At 39.1% G+C, this 12,978-nt stretch overlaps 1 protein-coding gene across 4 annotated transcripts in view; it reads right to left on the bottom strand.

The window, feature by feature from the left end:
* LOC126336524 (calpain-5-like) overlaps positions 1–12,978 on the bottom strand; it is a 276,232-nt gene that overhangs the window by 12,914 nt on the left and 250,340 nt on the right. For all 4 annotated transcript variants that reach the window (XM_050000315.1, XM_050000317.1, XM_050000316.1 and 1 more), the window contains one exon: positions 4,129–4,265. In XM_050000315.1, the coding sequence (XP_049856272.1) occupies positions 4,129–4,265 (137 nt within the window). The remainder of the gene's footprint in view (positions 1–4,128; positions 4,266–12,978) is intronic.

Raw genomic sequence — 12,978 nt, forward strand, 5'->3', positions numbered from 1 at the left:
GTTAAAATCTGTCTTGTGAGTGATTGTTTCAGTATTTTTTAAAGTGGAGATAGTCTCTAGGCAGGGAAATCTGTTGTCTGGATTCATCCTAAAAAAGATCTACTTTTCCTACCTCTTACAGCAGGTATTTGACCATGTGTTGCCCAAGATCCACCCCTATACTTTCACGAATCAGCTGTACTAATCTTCCTTTCCCAGTCCTGTTTAGGTGTAGGTGATGCCTAGTGAAATCCCATGTGTTGATAGTCCCGACGGGCACCAGAGAAACATGAGCAAAGTTGGCTGTCCTCAGAGCCATCCCTAACCATGACGCCACAACAGCTCAACAAAGTGTACATTGGTGCCATGAGTCAGGGAAGCTAGCTCCCAGCCTTGTCCAAACTGTTTTCCGACCAACCCACTATCACTACATGGTCCTCTTTTTGTAAAGTCCTTACATAAAGACCCTAGGTCCTCTATCACATGACTTAGCCCTGCATTTGGTTTGAAGGTATTGGTGGCCACGTACATTTCCCCTAACCTTTCCTGTAACTGAGGGCCTACACCTCACCCATGGCTACCACCTAGCAGCAGCACTTTTTTCCTTCCTAAGACTTTGTAAACTCCTAGGGTTCTTGGCCTCGGTTGAAGTGTGCTCCACATTTCCTGCTGCTTGTTCTACCTGAGGCTTTTGTCCACTTAACTCTGACAGTGGTAGATAATTGTTTTTGTGTTGATGATAAAACTGTCAGTTAGCGTCCTCTTTTTTCCTATCTTCCTACCAGCTGCCAGTTCCCAAGCACCTTCCTCCCCCCTATCTCCCTTGATCCTCATGAGTTCCTTCCTTGATTCCTCCAACTGTGCCCGAAGGGCACAGATTTTTCTTTCCTGTCCCGCATTCAAAATGTTCCTACTGCTTACTCTGCAGTTCCAGGAGAGAGCCTCTTTTGTTCTCCCAACATTCTCCCCTGCATCGCCCCCAGTGAAAATATTTCCTACAAGATTGGCAACAAATCCCTCTACTTACTACTCTATAACAGCTCCCACATTTTTCACTCATGGTCAGTTTCGAAAGAATAATTAAGTTTAAAGAATGTTTTAAATTTGTCAAGGATGCAAGATTGGCTATGTGTAAACAAAAAACAACACAAAGGTTTTATGTGTGGTGGTTGTTGTTTTTGTGCTGATTTAGAGATACAATGACAGAAGAATGAATTTGGAATTAATTTGCTTTTAGAGAATTTATGTTATCAGGTGTGTTTGGTCAGGTTTTTAAACGTTTATAGTTCAGAAAATTTAGGCCTAAATCGCATCTATCTAACTAGTAAGCAATATGAAATGTGTTACTTAAATATGATTTACAAGCATTTAATTACACTTTTATTGTGACAATAGACACTGATGAAACTAGTAGATGTCTTTTTTAAACAAATTTTACACTATCAAGAAAACTTGAACAGAATTTTTTGTGCTTATGCCACGCAAAATTTTGGATGTCATGATTATCGGGACTTCAGCTTCAAGAACAAGCACTGCTGGGATGTTAATATTCAGTTTTGTGACAAGAATGGACACTACAGCAAGTATACAAAACAAAGAAAATTTAAATTTGACACTACTTCCTATTAAATAAGTTATTTTAGGGGACGAAGAAAAAAACTTGTGATCTCCCTCAGCAGCCATCTTGGTTACAAGATTATTGTAAGAAAAGTTCTCTAGGCTTGGAGTCACTAGGGGAGACTGCTGCTGTCCAATAGAAAGTTAAATTTATTCTAAGTAAATTCCTGTATATGTAATTTCAGCATGAGTCACAATACAATCCATTAGGGTGAATGAGGATAGGCAGATGGTGTGCAGTGGCTACACACAATATCCAGTCATAGAGCATGATCTACAACATAGATCTACAACATAATAGTTGTGACCTCAGTGCCCGTTTCATCAAATATGCCATTGGTATTATTCCCTGCAGACACTGGTTCCTCTGAATTCAACATGTGGGAACTGGCATTACAACATGTCCTCGGTTCTCACCACCCACCTGGTCTTAATTTACCTCAATTTCTTTGATCTCAGCATATCTTCTACGTAACAATTCCTTTCTTCATACCCACTGAGTTTTCTATATCTTTCATTTTCTGCCCTGTCCATTTTCCCTGGAATCCCCCCCCCCCCCCCACCCCATATTCCTGGAAAGTTACTTCTCTCCAATTACTGAAAAACTATGATGTTTATTCATTATGATTAATTAAAATGATAGTTCTGCTTGAGTGGAAACTGAAATACTCTTAACAATATTTTATTCAAATTGATTTGTTTATAATTAACTAAAATGTAATTTAAATTGTTGTATTGTAAAATTCATTGAAATGGTACATGAAATTAAGCAAACTTTCCCAAACTGAATATCGGTTCATGTAGGGCAATATGTGGCCCAGTTTTTGATGTAACTAACTAAAATCATCTAATGACTTCTAATTGTTATTTTGTAAATCTTACATTTAACAATGTATTCAATTGTTTAGATTTATATAAAAGGAAGTGGTGCATGAACCACTGGAGCAGTTAGAGTGAGAAAGAGGCAGTGAGAGAGCCTGGAGGCTGTCAGATGAGAAATGTATATTCCACTAACGTAAATGCTAATTGGTCACAATATAAGACAAGAAAAGTGACATACTTTCTGTTTTATTTAAAAGTTAGTACATCAGCAACATCGAATGCTGAGACTTTCTGGAGCAAAGTTGAGTATCTCATTATATGGAGCAGGTAAGTTCCTACATGAAATTTCATTAACTGTAATTGAAATTTTCTAGTTTTCACCTATCTTCATACTTGTGAATGGCAGGTGTCCAAACTATTATGTTGCTCTGATGGTATGGTTGAGAATTCACTATTACCACCATCTACTTATAGACAGAACTACTGAAACTGTATATTTTATTCTTACTCAGCATCAATGGTAATAAAAATGCTCCCCTCCTTTCACACATTTAAGTGTGGCATTTTATCTTCCACCTTTAAGCTCTCAAGTGTTCAAATCTTGTCCCGTGCAGTCCCCAACAACCAATTTTTTCCTCTCATCCCATCAAGTGTGTCTCCCATGACCTAGGGTTCTCGGCAACTTTTCCAAATTCTCCCCATTTCCTAAACCTCACCAGTCCTTTTCCTTCACCCCTCTCCCTTCCCCTTCAACCCTGCTGCCAGAAGAAGGAACCACTGGCCCCAAAAAGTTTGCAAATTTGAATACCTTTATGTGTGTGTTCTCCTGATGTTGCTGGTGATAGATTTTTTTTTATCCCTCCAGTTACATTATATAATCAACTTCTGAGTATGTGTGCTGCGACTTGGGGTTGAGAATCACTTGCACTGGGGCAGTTTTCAGGAGACATGAGCATTTGTGGACTAGATGCTTTGAAGTGAAATATCAGTGCAACAGAAAGTATTACAATAAATAATACTACACAACTGACTGAATATTTGCTTCATGCTAATGTTGTGCCGACTACAGTCATCTTTGTAGTGACAACTGTGTAGAGCCTTATGAACAGGAAGTAAATGTCATGCAGTTTTGTGAACTGTACATCTCAGGGCTAGATATACGTATATACCAAAAATTGTATCTATAACTCAAAATTAATAGTGGAAAAGACCTGTCCTTCAAACACTGTAACAATTACAGTTATCTAATGAAAATGTGAACACTCAGTATTTTTACACATTTTTTCTGGTGCAGTAGACTACCAATTTTACCAGAGGCTTCTGTGAATGATTTCAAAGTGTGCCTTTCCCCCAATCTTGTAGGCACCAGTCAACTATAGGAATGCATGCTGTTGGTGGAAGTGGGGCAAGCAGGAACCAAGTGGCTGAGTATGTCACAGCAGAAGAGCTGTGGGGATATTAAAGGCATCTTTTTGTATGTTAATCCTTTTGACTGGAGGAGCACAGTCATTTATTATTGTAAGAAAATGAAATGCCTACAGCCACCCTTATGATCTTATTTATTGTGTAGCTACCAGTTTTGGCACTTCAATGCACTATTCATTATAGCAAGTGTATATGTGTGTAGTCACCATTCAACAGCATTCTTTATAGCATTTGCACAATGTATACAGCTTGTTTTCAATTTAGATGCTTACAACATAGAATTACCTTGATTATTACAGGTTCATCAACAGAGCTGCGATAGAAGACAAAAGTAGAATTCCATGTGGGATTCAAGGAATTTTTTTCCATGTGTGTCTTTGCTTTCTTGCCTTCACTTTTCACTATGCAGTAGGCATCACATGCTGCAGTAAGTAATAAAAGCATTATTATAAAAGTACATCATTCCTTTACAAATTTAAGTGTATGAATACAATACATATGTGAATGTATGCATTCCCGGCGTATACAGCTTGGTGACGGGTGGCGGTGTCTTCAAACTGCGACATTTCGACGAGTGACATACTCGTCATCTTCTGGCGAAGTGCCAAGACTTTGCGGATGCCGATCCCTTCATACCTGCGGCGTTCCCCCCACCACCTGCCCGTGGGAGGCTGGGTCCAGAGGAGCCGGTGGGTCGGCTGGAGGGGGAAGCGGGTGCGCCGTTCGTGTCTCCGTCAGAGCATTCCGGTCGCGTCTTGTGAGCTTGATGGTTCTTGGTGTGATCCTGGCGTATTGCGGCTAATGCTGGATTCCAGGCCACGCTCAGTTGATAACCTTCGTCCCTGTTCACAAGATTCTCGTGGACTCGTATTTCTATTCATTCTTTAATGACGCTTTACCAATAGCTCGGCACAGCACCCTGGTGTTCTCGAAATCAAAGGTGTGGTTTTCTTTGATGCTATGTTCAGCTATAACAGATTTCTCTATTTGTCCAAGTCGGACATGCCTGGTGTGTTCCTCGCACCTTTTCGAGATGCACCTCTGCGTTTGTCCAATGTAATGTACACCACATTCGCAGGCAATGCTGTATATACCAGGTGTGTTGAGTTTGAGTGGGTCTTTAGCCGAGTCCAGCAGCTCTTTCGTCTTCGGCGGTGGTCAGAAGATGGTATTTATGTTTGATTATCTCAGTAGCCTCCCAATTTTGGTTGACATGGGCCCCAAATATGGAAGAAAGGCGAGTCTCTTGTTAACTTTCTCTTCCTATTCTTCCTCTTCCTGAAATTTGTCAGCCTGTCTTCTCTTGAAGGCCCTACCAATCTGTGTTTCACTGTACCCGTTTTTCTGAAATACCTGTCTTAGGTGGTGTAATTCATCTGAGAGGCTTTCTTTGTCACAAATGACGCATGCCCTATGTACCTAGGTGGTCAGTACTGACTGGCGTTGCGCTGGATAGTGGCAGCTGGTTGCATGAAGGTACAGGTCTGTGTGTGTCTTTCTATATACTGAATGGCCCAGCGTGCCATCCGTTTCTTCCTGATCAGTATGTCCAGGAATGGAATACATCCAGTCTCTTCTACTTCCATCGTGAAGGTGATATTCTCATGTATGCCATTTAGGTGGTTCATAAACTCCTCCAGTGCCTGCCTGCCATGCTGCCAAACCATGAAACTGTCATCCACGTAGCGAAAGAAGTGCCTGGGTTTACGGTGAGCAGTTTGTAGTGCCACCTCCTCAAAGTGTTCCATATAAAGATCCCTGGAGCAAGGGGAGATCCCATGGCCACTCCATACACTTGTTCATAATGCTCTTCATTGCATTTGAAGTAGGTGGTTGTAAGTGCATATTCAAAGAGCTTCACTGTTTCAGGCTCGAAGTGCTGATTAAGGAGTGCCAAGGTGTCTTGTAGAGGTACTTTCGTGAACAAGGAGGTGATGTTGAAGCTCACGAGTAGGTCATCTCTCTGTATTCGAATGTCCTTCAGTATTCTTACAAAATCTGCGGAGTTTTTCACGTGATGGCTGCAGTGTCCCACCAGTGGTTTTAATAGTGTCGCCAGGTATTTGGCCAGTCCATAACTGTGTGAGTTGATAGTCTCCATAATCGGCCATAGAGGCACCCCATCTTTGTGAATCTTGGGCAATCCATACAGGCGTGGTGTCATTGGCACTCTGGGATACAGCCGTTTCTGCACTGCCTCTGGTAAATCTGAGTCCTTCAGTAGCACCACGGTTTTCCTGGTCATCGCCGATGTAGGGTAGTTGTTGAGTTACCTGTAGGCTGGGTCTTGCAGCAGAGAGCAGATTTTCTGTTGGTAGTCAACTGTGCGAATCAGCACCGTCACATTTCCCTTGTCTGCTGGAAGGACAATGATGTCAGCATCATCCCTCAGTGTGCGGATAGCCTCTCGCTCCGGCGCAGTAATATTGGCTTTCAGGAGTCGTGACTTGTCGATGATCCTGCAGGTCTTCCTTCGGATCTGCTCAGCTTCCTCCTTGGGTAGGCCCATTGCTTCCTCTACGCTGCTGATGATGTCCCATTTCGGTATGGTCCTTGGTACAGGTGCAAAGTTCAACCCTTTTGTGAGGACAGAAGTTGTGGCTGCATCTAGCACCTTATCTGTCAAATTTACAATAGCTATTTGTCACCCTCTGGGTCAACTGAGCTCCAGAGAGTCTGTTGGATTTGTCGATCTGTTTTGCGGCAACACGCCGTTTCTGCAAATCACTGTCGGCATGAGAACTGCAGTCAACCCACTCCCAAGTGTGTGCCGGTAACGCTTCTGCCATTTTCAGGTGACATGCGATCAGGATGCGTGCATTGTTGTCCAGTTCTTGCTGTGTGTAGTGAATGCGTTCCCTGACAATGTCCATTCCTGCTCACCGTAAAATACGTTCGGTTTTCTTCGTTTTCACAGGATGTCTTAATTCTGCAAATCATGGCAAGATGTTCAAGTCTTGGCAACGTTGGAGGAAAGCCAATGAGCTGAAAATTTTGGCTTTCCTGTTGTGTTCTTTCTGCAGCAGCTTGAAGCTGCGGAGCATCTCCTCCCCGTGAGGAATACACCAGGCATGTCCAACTTGGCCAGATGGAGAAATCTGCTATAGCATCAAAGAAAACCACACCTTTGATTTCGAGAACACCAGGGTGCTGTGCCGAGCTATTGGGACAGCATCATTAAAGAATCAATAGAAATACGGGTCCACGAGAATCTTGTGAACAGGGACGAAGGTTATCAACTGAGCACGGCCTGGAATCCAGCATTAGCCGCAATACACCAGGATTGCACCAAGAACCGTGCAGCTCACGAGACGTGACCGGAATGATCTGACGGAGACACGAAAGGCACACCCGCTTCTCCCTCCACCCCACCCGCCGGCTCGTCTGGACCCAGCCTCCAGTGGCCAGGTGGTGGGGGGGCACGTCGCAGGTATAAAGGGACCGGCATCTGCAGAGTCTGAGCACTTCGCCACAAGATGACGATTATGTCACTCGTCGAAACGTTGCAGTTTGAAGACACCACCACCCGGCTGGAAGCCCGAGTATTCTTCGCCAACAATACATATGGTTTATTATTTTTGTTTTACGTTGTGGTTTCTATATGTTATTTCAATATTTACAGTATTTTTCAATAACTAAATAACATCTGAGCTAAAATTCATAGTTACATTTGTTTTTAAGAACTGCTAAATGAGATAAATTCTAAAAGCTATTTATAAAATGTTCTTCTTCAAAACACTTCTGTTTAAAACAAAACTGTAACCCTGTGCACCTGTTCTCCGTCTCATATAATGTTGCAATTTATTTCATGGCACAACTGTGATCAACACTATCAGTATAATTTTTTAAAAATAATAATATGATTTTCAAATTATTGCAAAATACTCATGGTATCAAGGGGCAAATAATAAAGCATGACAAATAAGAATTTAACACTAATGCTAAAAGTTGTCTTTTCAACAAAGAAAACACGAGGAAAAAGGTATGGCCAAAGGTATGTTAAATTTCTTAAAAAGAGAGAAAAAAATTAAAGGGAGTCCATTTCTTGAAAGGTCAAATACTTATCTCAGAAATGTTTGTGTCATTAGAAAACACTCAAATTATGTTTGCTTAGCAACTTCATTATTGACACTACTCAATATCTTCTTGTCACATAGTTTTAAATTTTTACATAAAAGAAATGAACAAAAAAGTGCACATGACATCTGTGAAATTTATCATTGCTTTGTGAAATACTTAATAATAATACTTGTAAAAAAGAAATGACAGATAGAATTGACCATATATTTCATAAATACTTTGTGAAGGCTATACACAAACCGAAAAAGAAGATCAGAGAATGTCTCAGATTAGCTAAGGATAAGAGAAACCCACTTGCAATGTTGGAAGTACATCATTTAGCATGTACATGTGGAAAAATCTATGTTTGAATGATCAGATGTTCCATGAATGCTACGAGGGTAATCCCAACAGTAAGGTCTCCTTTTTTTTATAGCTACATAGACCTGTTTATTTCTACAATGGTTTACATCAGTTTACAGCTTGAACATTTAGCTATTTTTTGACATAATAACCATTTCTGTCGATTTTTGTAGGTGCTGTGGCAGTTTTTGTATGCCCATGTCATACCAGCTAGCTGCCATGCTGTTCAGAACATTACAAACATCTTCTTTCGTCTCGTCGTTGGAGCTGAATCACTGGGACCACAATTAACACTGACAGGTACTGTGAGACTCTGAAAAAACCCAAACGGGTAATTCAGAACCGGAGAAAAGGAATGTTGAGCAAGGCCATGACAATGCTCACCCGCACATCGCTCGGCAGACCATTGCTTTCCTGCAACAGTTTCAGTGGAACATAATCACCCACCCACCCTATAGTCCTGACTTGGTGTCCAGTGACTATCACCTGTTCCCTAGATTAAAAGAATATTTGGCCGGAAAGTGATTCAGCTCTGACGACGAGGTAAAAGAAGAGGTTCATAACTTTCTGAACAGCGTGGCGGTGAGCTGGTATGACATGGGCATACAAAAATGCCACAGTGTCTACAAAAATACATTGACAGAAATGTAGATTATGTTGAAAAATAGCTAAATGTTCCAGCTGTAAATTGATGTAAACCATTGTAGAAATAAACAGTCTATGTACTTATAAAAAAATAGGAGACCTTACTTTTGGGATTACCCTCGTACAATAATTGAATATGAATAGCACTGTAGGACATAACAGGTGAAAATATCAACCATGGCAGAGCACACACTGAGTGGTGCCAACCAAAGAATAAAATTCGCCGACATACAGACTCTTGCTGTTTAGCAGAACTACAATGTCCATTTGTTCTGGGAAGCTATTGGAATTCATAAGTTTGACAACAGTTTAAACAAGAAAGAAGAAGGCCTCAAGAATTCACATGCTGCAGTGAATGACCATTACTGGTAACAAATGGACAATCATAGTGGTAATGACCTAGGAAAAGCCCTCAGATGTGGGCATGTCAGGTGCATCCATCATCAGTAATGGAGGGTAAATCTTTAACAATGTCTGTCATTCATGCTGGTGAAGCATTGGAAAAATCACTAAACAAATGTTGGCTAAAGGTCCCCATATGAAAGCCAATAGGCAATACGTCACAAAAAAGCAGGTTGCAAACATAGAACATTGTTTCTGTTTATATATTTGTCCCCAACAAAAGAAATATTTTGTTCACTGTTAAGTTTAATTACAATAAAACCTGCAGTTATTTAAAAAATTAGAGGTGGATACAGCATAATGAACTATTTGCAAATCATAAATACAATTATAGAACAGAGTAAAGAGTCTGACTTTGCACTTTATTCGGCTTCATAGATTTTGACGCAGTTTAGATGAAGTCTGTACTCACAGCACTTGAAAAACAATGCATTTTTTCAACCTATGTTAGTGCACTGAAACATGATGTACACATAATGCTACATCATCTATTCACTTTCATCAACAGTCCAAGAAAACATTACAGATTCTTAAACTGAGAAAATGAATAAGGAATACATGATAATATAACATATGTGAATCAACTTCCTTTCATTGATGACTCTTGTAAAGGGACACCATCCTCTAGCATTACCTTTCTTTAACAGAAATAGACAAAGCCAGAAATATTTTTGAATCTTGGATAGGTGAACATTACCTCAGTTGTTTAACTAATGAATGGTACAAGACTTTTGTATATGACGTATTATATTTCAGGATAAAATGTATAAAAAGAAATTACTTTATTACAATCAATATGTATTAACTCTGTATGTAAAGGTAAAATTATTCTTCTTTAGAAACACTTGAAATTACAAAATATTTGGCATATTTAAAAATCCTATGATTAATTGCACAATCTGACGATATTTATTAAATTTATTTCTGGACTCATTTATAATATAATGATATGACTTGGTGAAGATTCTTCTTTTGTCAAGAAAGTTTGTAAACTCTTTTTGTTTTGTAAACTCTTTGGAATATTGTTAGTACCACAGAATGAGTCAGTAGTAGTGGGCATGTCTCTAGTGGAATCGAATATGTTTTTAATTTTGGCAATAACAATGTAATATTTTGTTTTATGGAAATGGAGATTGTAAAGACAGTGTGATATAGAAGAATGTGACATAATAAAAACAAGTGCAAACAGAAATGACACAGGATGCTTAGTTAATATTTATCATATCATCTGGAACCTATAAAGTTAAAAAAATTCAGCCTCAAGAATTTACCTCCAGACATGACAAACTGCAGCCAGCAACAAGAAAAATAAAATAAAAACCGTTATTTGACATCTTACTCCTCTCAAAGCTGATGAAATGAGTCAATTATTTAGAAGAACGAAAATCAACTGGTGATGTGAGAGAGGGTAAAATTACAATTGTGGCATCATCCATGGTCAGTTGACTGATAATGAAGTTTTGTCTGTCACAGAAGAAGAAGAAGAAGAAGAAGAAGAAGAAGAAAGGACAGTGATCTGCATCAATTGAGTTTATATGAAATTCCAATCATGCGAAAAAAGAAACCGACAGCTGCCCAACAAATTCGTATCAACAGTGACAAGATACTGTCAACAGTTACGGACTGGATCAATTGAAAGAGGACTTTACAACTATGACGAGGGAAATCAAAAAGAAAAGATAAGTACAATCTATTTGTGAAATTAATTATTTCTTTTCTGTGGACTCGTGTGATTGCTGTCAAAATGAATAGAGAGGAGGGCAGTAGTAATGGAGAAATGAAAGCTGTGGGACCGAGCCAGGACATGTTTGAAACAAGTAAAATCATAGTTAGCAAATAAACAGTAATAACTGATATTATGCAGTTGATTTTGGTAAAATTAGAGGAAATGAAGACAGATAACAATAGAAAATTTAGTGCAGTCAATGCATTTACTTAACCTTATGGATTAACTTTTTTCATGTTCTTAAACATTTTATTTTTATCTGCTATTACTTTTACATTATAATTTCGTGTACTGACATGTTCCATGACTTTGGAGATTCGCTCCTCAATTTGGTCCTACAGAACTTGACATGTAAATAAATAAATATAAAATCAGTTACCAGAAATATGAACTGAAAACAATAGTAAAATGGACAGCGTACAATACCAAATACACCAACTCAGTAATCAGGTTACGGAGCTAAAACTGGGTTGTCAGAGAGATTAAAAAGTGTGATTGAAAAAGTCAATGTCTTCCAAAATAAATTTATTGTTTGGAAAATGAATTTACTGCTGAGTCTGTGAATCGGAAGAAGAATGTTAATGACGTTAGAGCTGAACAGAAGACTGTAGTGGAAAAAAATGGAACAGAAATTTAGTAGTTTAGATCAAAAAATTTTCGATGTAGGAAGCAGTATGTTAACTAATGTAAATGTTTCAGATCGAAAAATTTCAATAGTTCAGGGAAATTACATTCACAACAATTTGTTTTCAAACAATGGTATAGCATGGTCCATCATACCAATCAAAAGTTTTCCATCAGACAATTTACATCCAGTGGATTTTATTTACCATTGTATAGTTTTGTGTCAGGCATGAGCGACGATAAAAAAAAAATTAAATTTATTAAAAGATGCCAGGGTAAATCAAAATTTAAGTCAATGGGACACATAAGTTTCGAAAAGTTTTTAAATAAATTTTGGTTGGAAGCTGAACAGGGGAGAATTAAAAGTGAATTTCTGAATGGTCCTAACTATAGGATTAGGGACAGTACTCTCAAAGAGTTTCATAAGAACCAACTTAGGAAATTAACAAACTTAGACAAACCATTTGATAAAATGACATTGATTGATGCACTCAAAAGGAGATTACCAGAAAGGTTGCAGTGGGATTTAGTACATGGACCTGACAATTGTCTTGAACAATTTTTATGGTATGTTGACAGGCTGGATAGGGCAGTAGAAACAAGCATGTTCCACAATAACTGAAATCGAAGATATGGTAACATCTATCAAGGTGAAAATGTTACTGGAGACAGAAAATTTGAACATCAGCAGAATAGGGATAGTGGGGATAACCATGGGCCATTTAATAGGAGAAACAATCTAGAGGTAAACTATCTGTCAAATGGCAGCCCACCTCAGTGGAGGTCCACAGCTCTGAGCGAGGAAACACAACATGTACAGGACTCTCCCTTTACAGTTAGACAATAATAAAAGTGTTAATGATGTGGCACATGAATCTGATGTTGAACAGAATGAATATCAGATCTCTCATTTATGTTTGGATCAAACGTTTTGGGATACTATGTTTAATTATAGTGATGTAGGTGGTAATCGCAAACTGGAATGTGAGAGTAATGAGAATTTTGATGTAGTATCTACTAATGATTGCTTCTCTTGGTCAGTAAACAGTATTACTGTTAGCACACTGGACTTGCATTTGGGAGGACAATGGTTCAATCCCGTGTCCAGCCATCCTGATTTAGGTTTTCTGTGATTTCCCTAAATCGGTCCAGGCAAATACCGGGATGGTTCCTTTGAAAGGGCACGGCCGATTTCTGTCCCCATCCTTCCCTAATACGATCTATTCCCCCAAACAACCCCCAGTGTTACTGATGTATTTAAAACAGGTGATGACTTTGTTGGATCTGACTTAGGTGGTATTTTTGATGTAGATGCA

Source organism: Schistocerca gregaria, chromosome 2, assembly GCF_023897955.1.
Source record: "Schistocerca gregaria isolate iqSchGreg1 chromosome 2, iqSchGreg1.2, whole genome shotgun sequence".
NCBI lineage: Eukaryota > Metazoa > Arthropoda > Insecta > Orthoptera > Acrididae > Schistocerca > Schistocerca gregaria.